The following is an 11,665-nucleotide window of genomic DNA, read 5'->3' as shown; positions in this document are numbered from 1 at the left end:
AACCTTGAGAGCAAATTAGAGATTAAAGCCTAACTTTCAAATCAAACAAACAAAATGGCAGAAAAGCCTCATGCAATCATGATTGCATTTCCTTACCAGGGTCATATCACACCATTTGTGAATCTTGCCCTCAAGCTTGCTTCCAAGGGCTTTGCCATCACATTTGTTCATACTCACTACATTCACCACACGATATCTTCATCTCATGACCACAGCAAGACAAGTGATGGGATCGATTTCTTCTCCGAAGCACGGGAGTCGGGGCTCGACATTCGTTACGCCACGATCAGCGATGGGTTTCCTCTAGAATTCGACCGTGCTCTACACATAAAAGAGTACTGGGACGCAATGTTACGCGATTTTCCAGGTCGAGTCGATGAGTTTGTTGGCGGCACATTAAGACAGTCTAGATATGGTGCCAGTTTCTTGATTGCTGACACTTTCTATTCATGGCCTGCAACCGTTGCCAACAAGTACAATCTGATAAGCGTTTCGTTCTGGACTCAACCGGCTGCCGTATTTTCCATAAATTATCACTTAGACCTGCTGATAGAAAATGGTCATTTTCCGCTGAAGGGTATGTATATCTTTAAACTCGATCTTGTTAATTGTGTGTACTCTTAGAGCTCAAGTGTTCATATGTTACCTTGGTCATTTTATGTAATGACAATATTTTTTTCTTGTTATATCATCATCAGACAATATTAACGAGGAAATAAACTACATACCTGGAGTGGGATCGATAAGTACAAGAGACCTGATGCCATATCTAAAGGAAGACGAATCAGCAAAATTTGTGCAAAAAGTTATTTCCCAGGCGTTTAATGAAGTGAAGAAAGCAGATTTCATTTTATTCAACACTATTCAAGAACTAGAAACGGAGACACTGTCAGCTCTCAACCAAAAACTGCCAACTTATGCAGTTGGCCCGGTCAACTTTTTCGAAAACCTTACTAAAACTGCCATCTCCAAGAGCTTACGTTCTGAATCGGACTGCTCAAAATGGCTCGAATCCAAGCCTCCTGGCTCTGTTCTGTATGTTTCTTTCGGTAGCCACGTCAAGAGCAGTGAGCAGATGATTCAAGAAATAGCTCACGGGCTAATTCTAAGTGAAGCAAACTTTATATGGGTGGTTCGAACCGATATAGCAGATGCCTTGCCGGACGGATTCCAGGATGATACTAATGGTAAAGGGTTGATCATTCCATGGTGCGATCAAATTACGGTTCTTTCACATCCTGCAGTTGGAGGGTTCTTGACGCACTGTGGATGGAATTCTGTAATGGAAAGTATTTGGTGCGGCGTTCCGATGATTTGTCATCCTTTATACAGCGATCAAACTACGAACCGGAAATTAGTGGTAGACGATTGGAAGGTTGGGATTGATCTTGGTGATGGGATGGCACCATTATTGGTTGAAAGGACTGAGGTTTCGGAGAAGATTAAGATGATGTTGAATAACGAATCTAGTACTTCAAGGTGTCTGAAGCAAGAGGCGAAAAAAGTGCATTCCATCTTGCAAAATGCGTTGGAGAAAAATGGGTCTTCGGAGAAAAATTTTGATCAATTTGTTCAAGATTTGAAGACCAAGCTTCTGGCTAAGAAATGAAATATAAAGTAGCAATCAGGAATATGTATTGATTATATATGCGAAATATATGATTTCAAAATACATAACATTTTAATTATTGATATGCACCAGAACATTGATTTATTGACTACATATATTGTAACTCCTTTCCTTGAGATCGATTATCGGCCGATTGGCGATTTTTGTGTCGATAGTCATTTTACCACAATGATTCGCAGAAACTTACTACAAAACGTATAAACTACCAACCTTATAGTACAAATTGACTTGAGATATACTCTGTATATGTCTTAGGCTTTGATTAACTTACATAAAAAAAGTAAATGATCAAACACAGCAAAAAGCTTGTTTAAAATATGTGAGAAAGTTCCAAGTTTCTATTTTTGTACACCACAAAAGAACTTCTGGCTTAGGAACACAAAGAGCTATCGATTCTGTAGTCTGCTAGTGTTACGATGGTTATGGAATGACACATAACCAACCTTAACTAAATTATTTCAGTCGAGGTTAACATGGCAAAGCACCGGAGAGTGAACTCGTTATATTTCGGCTTGTGAGTTCTCTTGCAGAATCTTTTAGACTTCACTGCCGATTTTGAAATCTGAAATGGTAGCATTTTGACGAGCTTCAGCAGTAGGTGCCAGTTCGTTCTTGTCCAACCCAAATAATGAGCAACTTTGAAACGCATCCAAACTGTCCGCCATGAGACGGTTCAAGCCACCAAGGCTATCGCTAAAAATTAGATCATCACTATGGTATCTACAGGTTGGTATGTCCAAATCTAACGGTCCTAAAGAGTCAGGCTGAGCCAGGGAAAAATTAGAATCATCTAGATCATCTTAAAAACTTGAAATCACGACATAATAAAACAACAGCAGATAGTAATGAAGAACGAACTTCTGCAACAAGAAAAGAGAAATTGTAAACTCGGGAAAATCTTACCCAATATATATCGGTGATCCCACCTATGTCCTTTGTGCCATTCTCTGAAGTATAACTAGGCCTACAGTTACCTACCAGGTCCCCACAAGCAGGATTAGTACTTGTCAATTGTTCCACTTCAGGCAGTTCCTAGAAGGAAGAATAATAGTGTCACTACTAAGACATCGATACCGATGGCAAACATTCAGATAACCCAATGGCATCCTAGTTTAAAATTATACCTCAACTTCCTTGTAAGAAGTAAGATTTCTTTTAGAAGTTTGTACACATGCCTCTGGGGAATCATTCTTCAATGCACTATGGCTATTGCCACATAAAGCACTGTTTTTCTGGAATGCAAAGGCATCACATGTTTCTTCAGCATCCCAAATGGAAGGCACGTGAGATTGCAGTCCAGGCTGCAAGTTTACTTTGTTTTGATGTTTGTAAATGTGAGCAGCAATTGCAGCATCAAAAGAGTCGCAACTGAATGGGATTTGTGAATGACAGTCAGAGTTGACAGGCACTGGAAAATCAGAGCAGTTGATATCCATGTTCTGGGCTGACTCAGAAAGCAGATCTCCCACACTAATGTTAGTAAGGCTATCGGCCCACTCCCCAGATGACAAACTCATGTCCTTCTGCCAATTAAAAAAATATTATTTCAAAATGCTAAAACACTAATCTAGAGCTTCGTTTGACGAACATGTGAGACCAAGTTTAACTGTAATTGTCATCGGTAATTAAGATACCATTGACAAATTAAATCATTCTTTTCCAACTCACGTGCCATGAGTGGCCAAGGTAATCAATAATTGTCAGAAAAGGTTTCCATTTGCTCCTTTTAATGGACATAACGAAAGATGAAAAGTGCACTAGAAGTTTTCCACAGAAATCATATGCTGAATAGTCTCATAAACAGTATATATAACTTTAATATAATAGGGTGCAAAGGCATAGCAGTTTGTAAATGTATCAATCTATCACATAAAATTTTCGCAATAGAATTCAATTCTAACAAAAGCTACCAAGTTAAAAGACAAAACAAAAGTAGAAGATATACCATTTTTTCAACTTGTCTAGTAACTGCTGAAGATCCAGTATCTCTTTTGGGCCTTGACATATCAACAGCATCACTATGATATGTTGAAATATTCACATCAGAAATAGAACCACGGCATTCAACTGTTTCATTTGGAGCACATGCTGACGAGGGAATATGAGCATTCCTTTGTCCTGTTGGGGCAAGCTGACAGTCATGGAAACTAAAAGGGTGTTCAGTTTGAAAGTTCTGCTCTTTCGCTAGGTTAATGTTCAAATTTTGCTCGCTGAGATTGGTACGTGACAATGTTTGAGCTGTTTCAGATTCAACTGCAGCTTTCGAGAACCAGCCATACCTTACATACAAAACAAATCTGTTAAACTCCATTAATTCTATGAACATCATCTCTAAGTGTATGAGAATTAAACCTGAGGCGGAAGATCCCAGGGCTTCCAATTAGATGGTAAATATCCGCTGCACAAAGAGGAGAATCCTTAGTCCACATCTGATATCCCACCAGGTTTTCCCGTTGAGCCCAGTAAGGAAAAGTGTCAGCTCTTGAGCCATAAAGCTTGAGTTACCCCATTTTCTATTTAGATGCTCTAGCACAGATGATATTTTCTTTCGTGCACTCAAAGTGAGTTCCAGATGGGGATTGTGTTGTTCCTACAACAAATAAACATATCCATAATTTTTTTAGTAATTTTAACATCAAGCTCTGAAAAAACACCTGGAAACATCATAAAGAAATGCATTCACTAGCATGGCTTCCTCTTATCCTACCGTCTCCAAGATTTTTCGAGTGCCTTCATCAATTGGGAACAACTGTAGCTTGAGTTTTGCAGAGTTCTGAATGTTATTCTGATTGAACAATGTTTGTGAAGATACAGGTATATCGTTCATCATTTCGACAACTTGCTGAGAACCCTCGTGACCTGAAAGTTAAGCAATAACACATTGGCTATTATAGGACTAGTCATTAATTCTCACTAGTTCTGCCTTCACTAGGTTCAGAACGAAAAATATGGCTTTTAACCTGAGTTTTCCTGTCCGAGTTCAATATCTTTGTTGGAGTTCACTCGCTCCAAATGTTCAGCAGCATCAGCAACCAATGAAACCCCAGCAATGGCAGCTGTCTCCCATCTTTTATATGCAGCTGCAGATGCAATGCCTACATATATATTTGAAATACAGGAGTAACACCAACAAAAAGACAGAAGAAAATTTTTGAGGCATACAAGATCCAAGGCATCATTCATATGCCCAAACCTTTCATATAAATGAGAACATTAAAAGAACTTAAAAGTATTAGTCCAATGACCTGTTTTGCGCCGATGTTTTGCAGCTTTCACAGAGGTTGGGTCTACTTTAGCACGATTCATCATCTCTACATTTCCATGGCGCTTCAACACAGATCCTTTTCCAGTGCCAACTTTTTGGATGTTTTGGCTGTCTACAAGAACCAATTTCACCGAACGACTGTCATGACCTGATGTTCTAACCTCATTTGAGGCAGGGACATATGCCGTAGAAGAATTATTTTCTCCACCAGAAAGTCGTTTCCTTATGTTCCTTTTCCTATCTTTCAAGAGTTGATTCTCCTTCATGAGAAAGGAATATAATCAGTTCAATCATGTTTCAAACTATTTCATCTCTGAGATAAGCATCCATTAGTATAATACCAACCAGAGTCTCTAGAAATATCTTAAATCTTCGAGGTTTCAAGTGAAGCTTAGAGGCTTTGCAGCTATACTTTTCCAGTAATGACCACCTGCAAGCAACTAAATAAGTTAGGAGAATGGTTGTTAGCGAAAAAAATTCTCTGATTGACTCAAAGGAGAGACTTCTATCAATCATGACAAAAGGACTCCATCACCCGCAAATAGAAGGCGCAGAAGAAAAAGGAAAATAAAGATAAAATAAAAGCAAACTACAAAATTGTATGCAATGCTGATGAAATAAACAACACACAAATGCTTGTAAGGATAACAAAGTAAAAGGCTACAAAGAAAATATCATGATGATTTTCAAACAAGACCAGAAGAAACCAAAATGATATCATAACTCACAACCAGATGGCCAGAGTAGATTGGCACAATAATAAAAAGAAAATGTAAAAATCTATTGGTAAAAAGTTAAGATTAAATGAGATAGCAATTTTCTATAAACAGTCGAGTTACCATCGAAGCATTGCCGCATTGGTATCTTTTGAGTTTTTGGCATCAAGACAAAGTTCAGGACCAAGCAACTTGTTCATTCGTCTAACAAGCCGATAATAATAATGCCTGACCTGAATGCCAAACATAAATTAAAATTGGAGAAAAGTTAGAATCCAATAATGGAAAAGAACTGCATAGAAATTCATAAAATCGTTTAATTAAAAAAAAACCTGATCCTTGTTTTTACTCTGAACACGGCAAGTGATTTTCTCAAAATTCTGAAAACAAGAGTACTTTATGGTCAGAACATAGACAAAGCAAATTTTTTCAGTAGAAATATCAGTACAAACATAGCAGACTGCTCGCCTTTCCAACTTGCCGTAGAGCAGCAAAAAAGCTTTCTTCCTCTTGACGAGTCCAAGCAGCCCATTGCCTAGTTTGCTTTTTTACTGCATAGAATAAACAGGCAATGGTTAAATATTTCTTTCTTAGGTCACAACTAGAAATTAAAGGGTAAAAATTACTAGGCATTGGCACAGCAGCTTGATCTTGTGCAGATGGGGGTAAGCTAGAATCCCCACCATCACTTCCTAGATTCTCAGAGCCAAGGAGCATCTCACAATCTAGGGAAACCGGAGACACCATCTCTATGTTTTCACTAACAAAAAAATGCTATGCTTCATTCCTTCTTGCCTGCAGGTATCAAAGGACCCTTCAAACTACCTTCACCGCGGGATACGATACGACTGGTTTAAACAAAAAGGAGTAAAGAATCAGCGAAGAAACTTTTAAGGATTAGCAACGTACTCAAACATGTCCAATCGAGCAATTGAGTGACATCAATAAACAAACTGTAGATTTTACCAGGATAAGTAAATTAATAGTTAAAGAAACAAATAATTTGAAGTACCACAAACCAACAATAACCAACCATCAAATATCTCAACCAACGTAAAGCAGTAGCCGGACATTATACCAGGAAAAGGTAAATGCATTCACACGATCTATAACTTGGAAATAAGTGTGAATAATAGACAGTAATATCAATATCTTAAGATTTGATAAAATCCCACCAAAAAAAAATTAGAATTAAGATGCCTCAATTGCATGAGAGTTTAACACAACATAGTAAACCAAAGAAGCCAAAGAAACAAGATGTGAAAATAGCGTTTAGGTCTCCCCCATTTTAATTCAAACAATGAAGCATCAAGATTCAACACTCGACAGCATCATTCCACAAATTAGCTTTAAAATAAACTTTACCAACCAATTCAGTCCACAACACATCAAACAAAAGGTTATATTGATCAAGGGAAAAAAACCCTAAGATCTATTTCCAGATAAGCAAAGAAAGGAATAAAGAAAACCCCAAGTCGTCATTAATTTGAGTTATATATACGGGAAGACAGCAAATATAATAAGGAAAAATGAGAGATTGCTTACCAGTATCGAATTAAAACTTGGGGGCATATCAATTGAAGAGTAACAAAACCAGCAGAGGGATAAGAAAGCAAAAGGAATATGAAAAAGTAAATAAAGCCTCCCCAAATATGAATGACTTTGAACTGCAGTTATACCTCACAATATTGTAAAATACAGATTGAACAAGATTGAGAAAATAGTGAATTGGGTATTTACACAAACTGTTCGATGGGTTGCCTTTCTTTAATGGTTGACATGCAGCACTAAAAGCTGATAAATTAGGGTTTCAAGTTTGCCGGTGATTGTGAATTGGGGAATCAAAACACACCTCATGTTATAGCAGAGCTTCCATTTGAAGTAATTCTAATGTGTTGAGTACTTATTTATTTAAATTTAAATCATATAATTGTGTGATAATTAATTGTCATTTCATAATAAATTTTAAAATCTCAACCTTTTATTTTTCTTATTCTTTTTATTAAAATAATATAATAGAAATTTTTCATTCACACATTCATATCATAATGATGACTAATATCTTAGGTGCAAAATATTGTTTTATTATATTATTTTGTTAATGTAAGATAGGAAATTCACAAATTCCAGGGTATTCTTTTATGTTTGTGCTTGAATCGAAAGATTTAGATTTACGAAAACATCTCTTTGTGTTCTGAGTAGTTTAAAATTCACCACAATTACTTAAAAAAATGTAGTATTTGAATCATTTGTCAAATGAGTTTGATCAAACAAACCAACGAATTTGTTACCATTAATTTGAAATTCCTAACTTTAAATTCATTCATTCAAATTTAAATATTTGGTGGAGTTGGATTTTCGGGATGATGTCTGGATTGAAATATTTGGATTTGATAGAGTATTTGAATGAATGATATGCAAACTCCATTTTTTAATAAATTTGAAATCGCTAAAATGACTCAAATAATGATTTAGTTCATATTTGGAACCCATTGCCATGAAAACAAACCAATAAATTTGTTATTATTAGTTTGAAATATTTAATTTTTAATTCAAATTTACACAAATTATTTGTGCAACTTTGAATACATGGATTCAATTTCTTTAAATCAAAATTAACATATATTTTTTACCAGGAATATGATATTGGACTTAGGCCAGGTTTGGTATGGTATACCTAATTTTTCAAAGAATACCATATATTATATCGAAAAATGAATACCGATATCGTACCGAAATTTCGGTATACCGACATGCATAAATTTTATATCGTTTTTACCAAAAAAATTCGATATACCGAGATTTTGGTAAGGTATCGGTATAATAATGTTTATACCAAAATTTAAAAAAAAAATTGGTGTTTTTCACATCGAAACACCGAAATTTTTGAATGTCATACTCATACTGATTTCGAAAAATCCGATATGGTATAATATTGTACCGAAATTTATAGTATACCGTTAAATTCGATATGTGCGGTATTTTATAGTACGACAAGTGTGGCGGTATACTAGAATGTTTGCTATTTTTTAAAAGTGACCAAGTTATATACTTGGTACATGAACAAAACATTATCGCAAAAGTTGATATTTCTTCTATAATCGAAATTGTTGTCGGATCCACAAAATTTGTGCACAACAACTACGAGGAGTGAATCAATAAATGTTGCAATTAAAATCTATTTCTACATAACCATATGTCCAATTAGTTTCATGAAAGTTGACAAATACTTGATTGACAATGAAACAAGAACTTTGCATGGAATTAAAGGTATTAAATATACTACAATTTCAAATTAATCATAGTTGACAAATGAACAATAATTTGTTGTATCAGATAACTAATTGAGCTATGTGAGACAACAAATTTTATTTATCTTTATCAAAAGATTCTTAATCTTATTATCAAGTTGGAGGAGATATTTTAAATATTAATAAAAAAAATATGCAAAAACAATTTTTACTAATCTAACTTATTTCTCACATACATATTTCAATTAGATCTCGAGAAATTTGTCCATTTTCAATTCAAAAAAATTAGAATAATTATTTAACATTAAGAGTAATATATTAAACACTACTAATATTTATTTTTTATGTGTTCTCAAAATATCATATTCAAATAATCTATTATCTGTTGTTATTATATAATAATAAAGTAAATATATAATATATTTTTACTATTTTATAATGTATAAGCCCTTACTTTTGATGGATGTTCATATTTATTCTAATCATTCTTCCAAGATATTTAATAATGTAAGTACAAAAAGTAAATTCATCATTAAAAAAACTTCCTAATTCTCCTCTCACTCATTATCCTCACATGACAGCAATCGTTAATCTGAAATTTTCGTATTATTTTTAATTTGACGAGATATAATATAGATCATATAGTTGATTATATTAAGTGTTTCAAACCTAATAATAAGTATATATAATATAGATTTTTGTATAAAAATTTTATATATATATAGAAGATATTTGTTGTATAGATAACATTGCACATTCTTGGAACGTTCAATTGCGACAAACAAAATTTATCATAAAATTATAATTAAATTTAATTGTAAATGATGAATATATTAAAATTTCTGATGAGTATATTTTGATAGGGAAATATTTATATTGTATGCACATGGGACAATGTATGTACCAGTCTACTAGTAATAAGAATGTAATAAATTATTGCAAGTAAATCTTATTTTCTCATTGTTTAAATTGATTTTAATAACAAGTTGTTAAATAATTTGTTGAAAATGTAAATTTTGAAAATGATTCATTATACAAATGCAAGTTGATTGTATATAATGAACTCTTAAATAATATTATAGCAATAATTTATTATTTTGAAAAATGTAACTATTCATTATACAAATGCAAATTGATCACTTTGGAGTTTATTGTTCCTCTTCCGCATTTTGTAGAAGAAATAAATTATATTAACTGGAACGATTGAACCAAGGACTTTAAATTTGAGGATTGGTGTGACTCAATGCAAATTCTTGAATTCGAAAGACAGGTCTCAAAACAGAGAAGGAAAAAAAAAAGAACACTGAGCCACTTACCTTATAAATTGATTAAGTAAAGTGGATTCAACAACCAGGTTATCTTGGTATGTTCTAATTTCTAAATAGGAATAGGAATATCTATATAAATTTATTTTTAGCTGAAACTCGCATCAATTCGAAACCATGACACTGAATTGTTTTGTGACAGATTTCGACGGTCAATCTTGACAAAGCCAAGAACTATTTTGAAGTTAATGAAAGGAAAAAAGATAGGCATTTATTCAAAGTGGGAGCTAAACATAGTCCTTAACACAACAAACTTGAAAATAAATTAATTGAACCAAAATCTTAACTGCTTTCCTTGAGCTTTTTTTTTTTCAAAAAATTTGAACCTCGCAACTTTGTAAATTAGTCATAGTGATGTCTCCACTCATTAGCTTTTTTCCAAGATTGTGAAGACTGAGACCACTAGCATCTATGGTTTTCCTAGTGCTAGGGATTCTTAAAAAGATCAGGTCTTAACCGACATTTTTTTAAAATTTTCCAAGAAAACAAAGGCTTCAATTTAAGCATATTTCTCAAATGCATGGAATAGTGAAACTTGTCCAAATCGTGATATTACAACCTCGCATACCTACACGAGCAAGATTGACCTTCATAGTCATGGTCAATTCATCTTGATTCTCATACAGTTTTCGCCATATATTCCTGTAAAAACATCTTCTTTCTCTTTGTATTTTAAACTATGAGAGTGCATAGAGTCAAAAGTATACCCGAGTATTGTTTGAAGACCAAAAACTTTATTGTCGATATTTAAGGAAATCACATGATAAGCCATTACTAAATTTGGCAGGAATGAACTGCTTACATATTTTGGATGCGCAGTTGATGAATGTTATTAAGACAATGATCTACTAGATGAAATATATCCAGAGCCCAGTAAGTTCACAACTCAGACTTTCAGGAACGAATATGTTCAGAGAGGATAAAAGACCTTTGCATTTATCTCTAACCCAAGAAAATTCATATCTTTAGTTCTTCTTGTCATTCCAAACATAAACAAACCATTGCGTGCAATCTTCCAACCATAATTTACTATCTTTACTTCCTTGAGCATATAATTTATTACCACAAACTTGTTGACTGAAATTGATCAAACAATAATTTAGAGATTCCTTCAAAGAGAGAGTGGCATGATTAACTTATTTTTTCGCAAATTAATCCATTCTGCCCTCATATGTCTTGTAAGCATCTAATAGTTTGGCATGTCTATGGTATTTTTTTTTTTAAAAAAAAATCCCTCACTTGGTCTGGACATGGTGATGTAGTTGCAAAGACAAACTATGAAGTATGCAATTTGCTTGAAATCAATCCATGACCAAGTAGGACATATGCAATAATGGGAGGATGCGGATAGGTTCTGTAACTAACACAGAAGGCAAGAAAAAAAATGGACCGAAACAGAACCTATCCGCATCCTTCTGTGATATGGCATTATAGACACCCTCGAGTTTCAAACCGATTAATATAGTGGTTGGTGAGGA

At 34.1% G+C, this 11,665-nt stretch overlaps 2 protein-coding genes across 2 annotated transcripts; one reads left to right on the top strand and one right to left on the bottom strand.

The window, feature by feature from the left end:
- On the top strand, window positions 1-1,688 carry LOC140839817 (UDP-glycosyltransferase 86A1-like). Its single transcript, XM_073206776.1, has 2 exons — window positions 1-577; window positions 699-1,688. The coding sequence occupies exons 1-2, from the start codon at window positions 55-57 to the stop codon at window positions 1,607-1,609; spliced, it is 1,434 nt and encodes a 477-aa protein (XP_073062877.1). The 5' UTR covers window positions 1-54; the 3' UTR covers window positions 1,610-1,688.
- Window positions 1,689-1,915: 227 nt separating this feature from the next.
- Window positions 1,916-7,490, bottom strand: LOC140839816 (TSL-kinase interacting protein 1-like). Its single transcript, XM_073206775.1, is given in 15 exon segments — window positions 1,916-2,394; window positions 2,534-2,662; window positions 2,755-3,153; window positions 3,576-3,909; window positions 3,983-4,103; window positions 4,106-4,220; window positions 4,338-4,489; window positions 4,591-4,725; window positions 4,876-5,155; window positions 5,241-5,325; window positions 5,735-5,844; window positions 5,944-5,991; window positions 6,080-6,162; window positions 6,238-6,459; window positions 7,157-7,490. Coding segments are annotated over 14 exon segments (2,340 nt in total). The 5' UTR covers window positions 6,359-6,459; window positions 7,157-7,490; the 3' UTR covers window positions 1,916-2,166.
- Between the last annotated feature and the right edge of the window lie 4,175 nt (window positions 7,491-11,665).

This window comes from Primulina eburnea, chromosome 8, assembly GCF_022965805.1.
Source record: "Primulina eburnea isolate SZY01 chromosome 8, ASM2296580v1, whole genome shotgun sequence".
Lineage (NCBI taxonomy): Eukaryota > Viridiplantae > Streptophyta > Magnoliopsida > Lamiales > Gesneriaceae > Primulina > Primulina eburnea.
The sequence above is the reverse complement of the archived record's forward strand: the minus strand, read 5'-3'. Positions and strand labels throughout refer to the sequence as shown.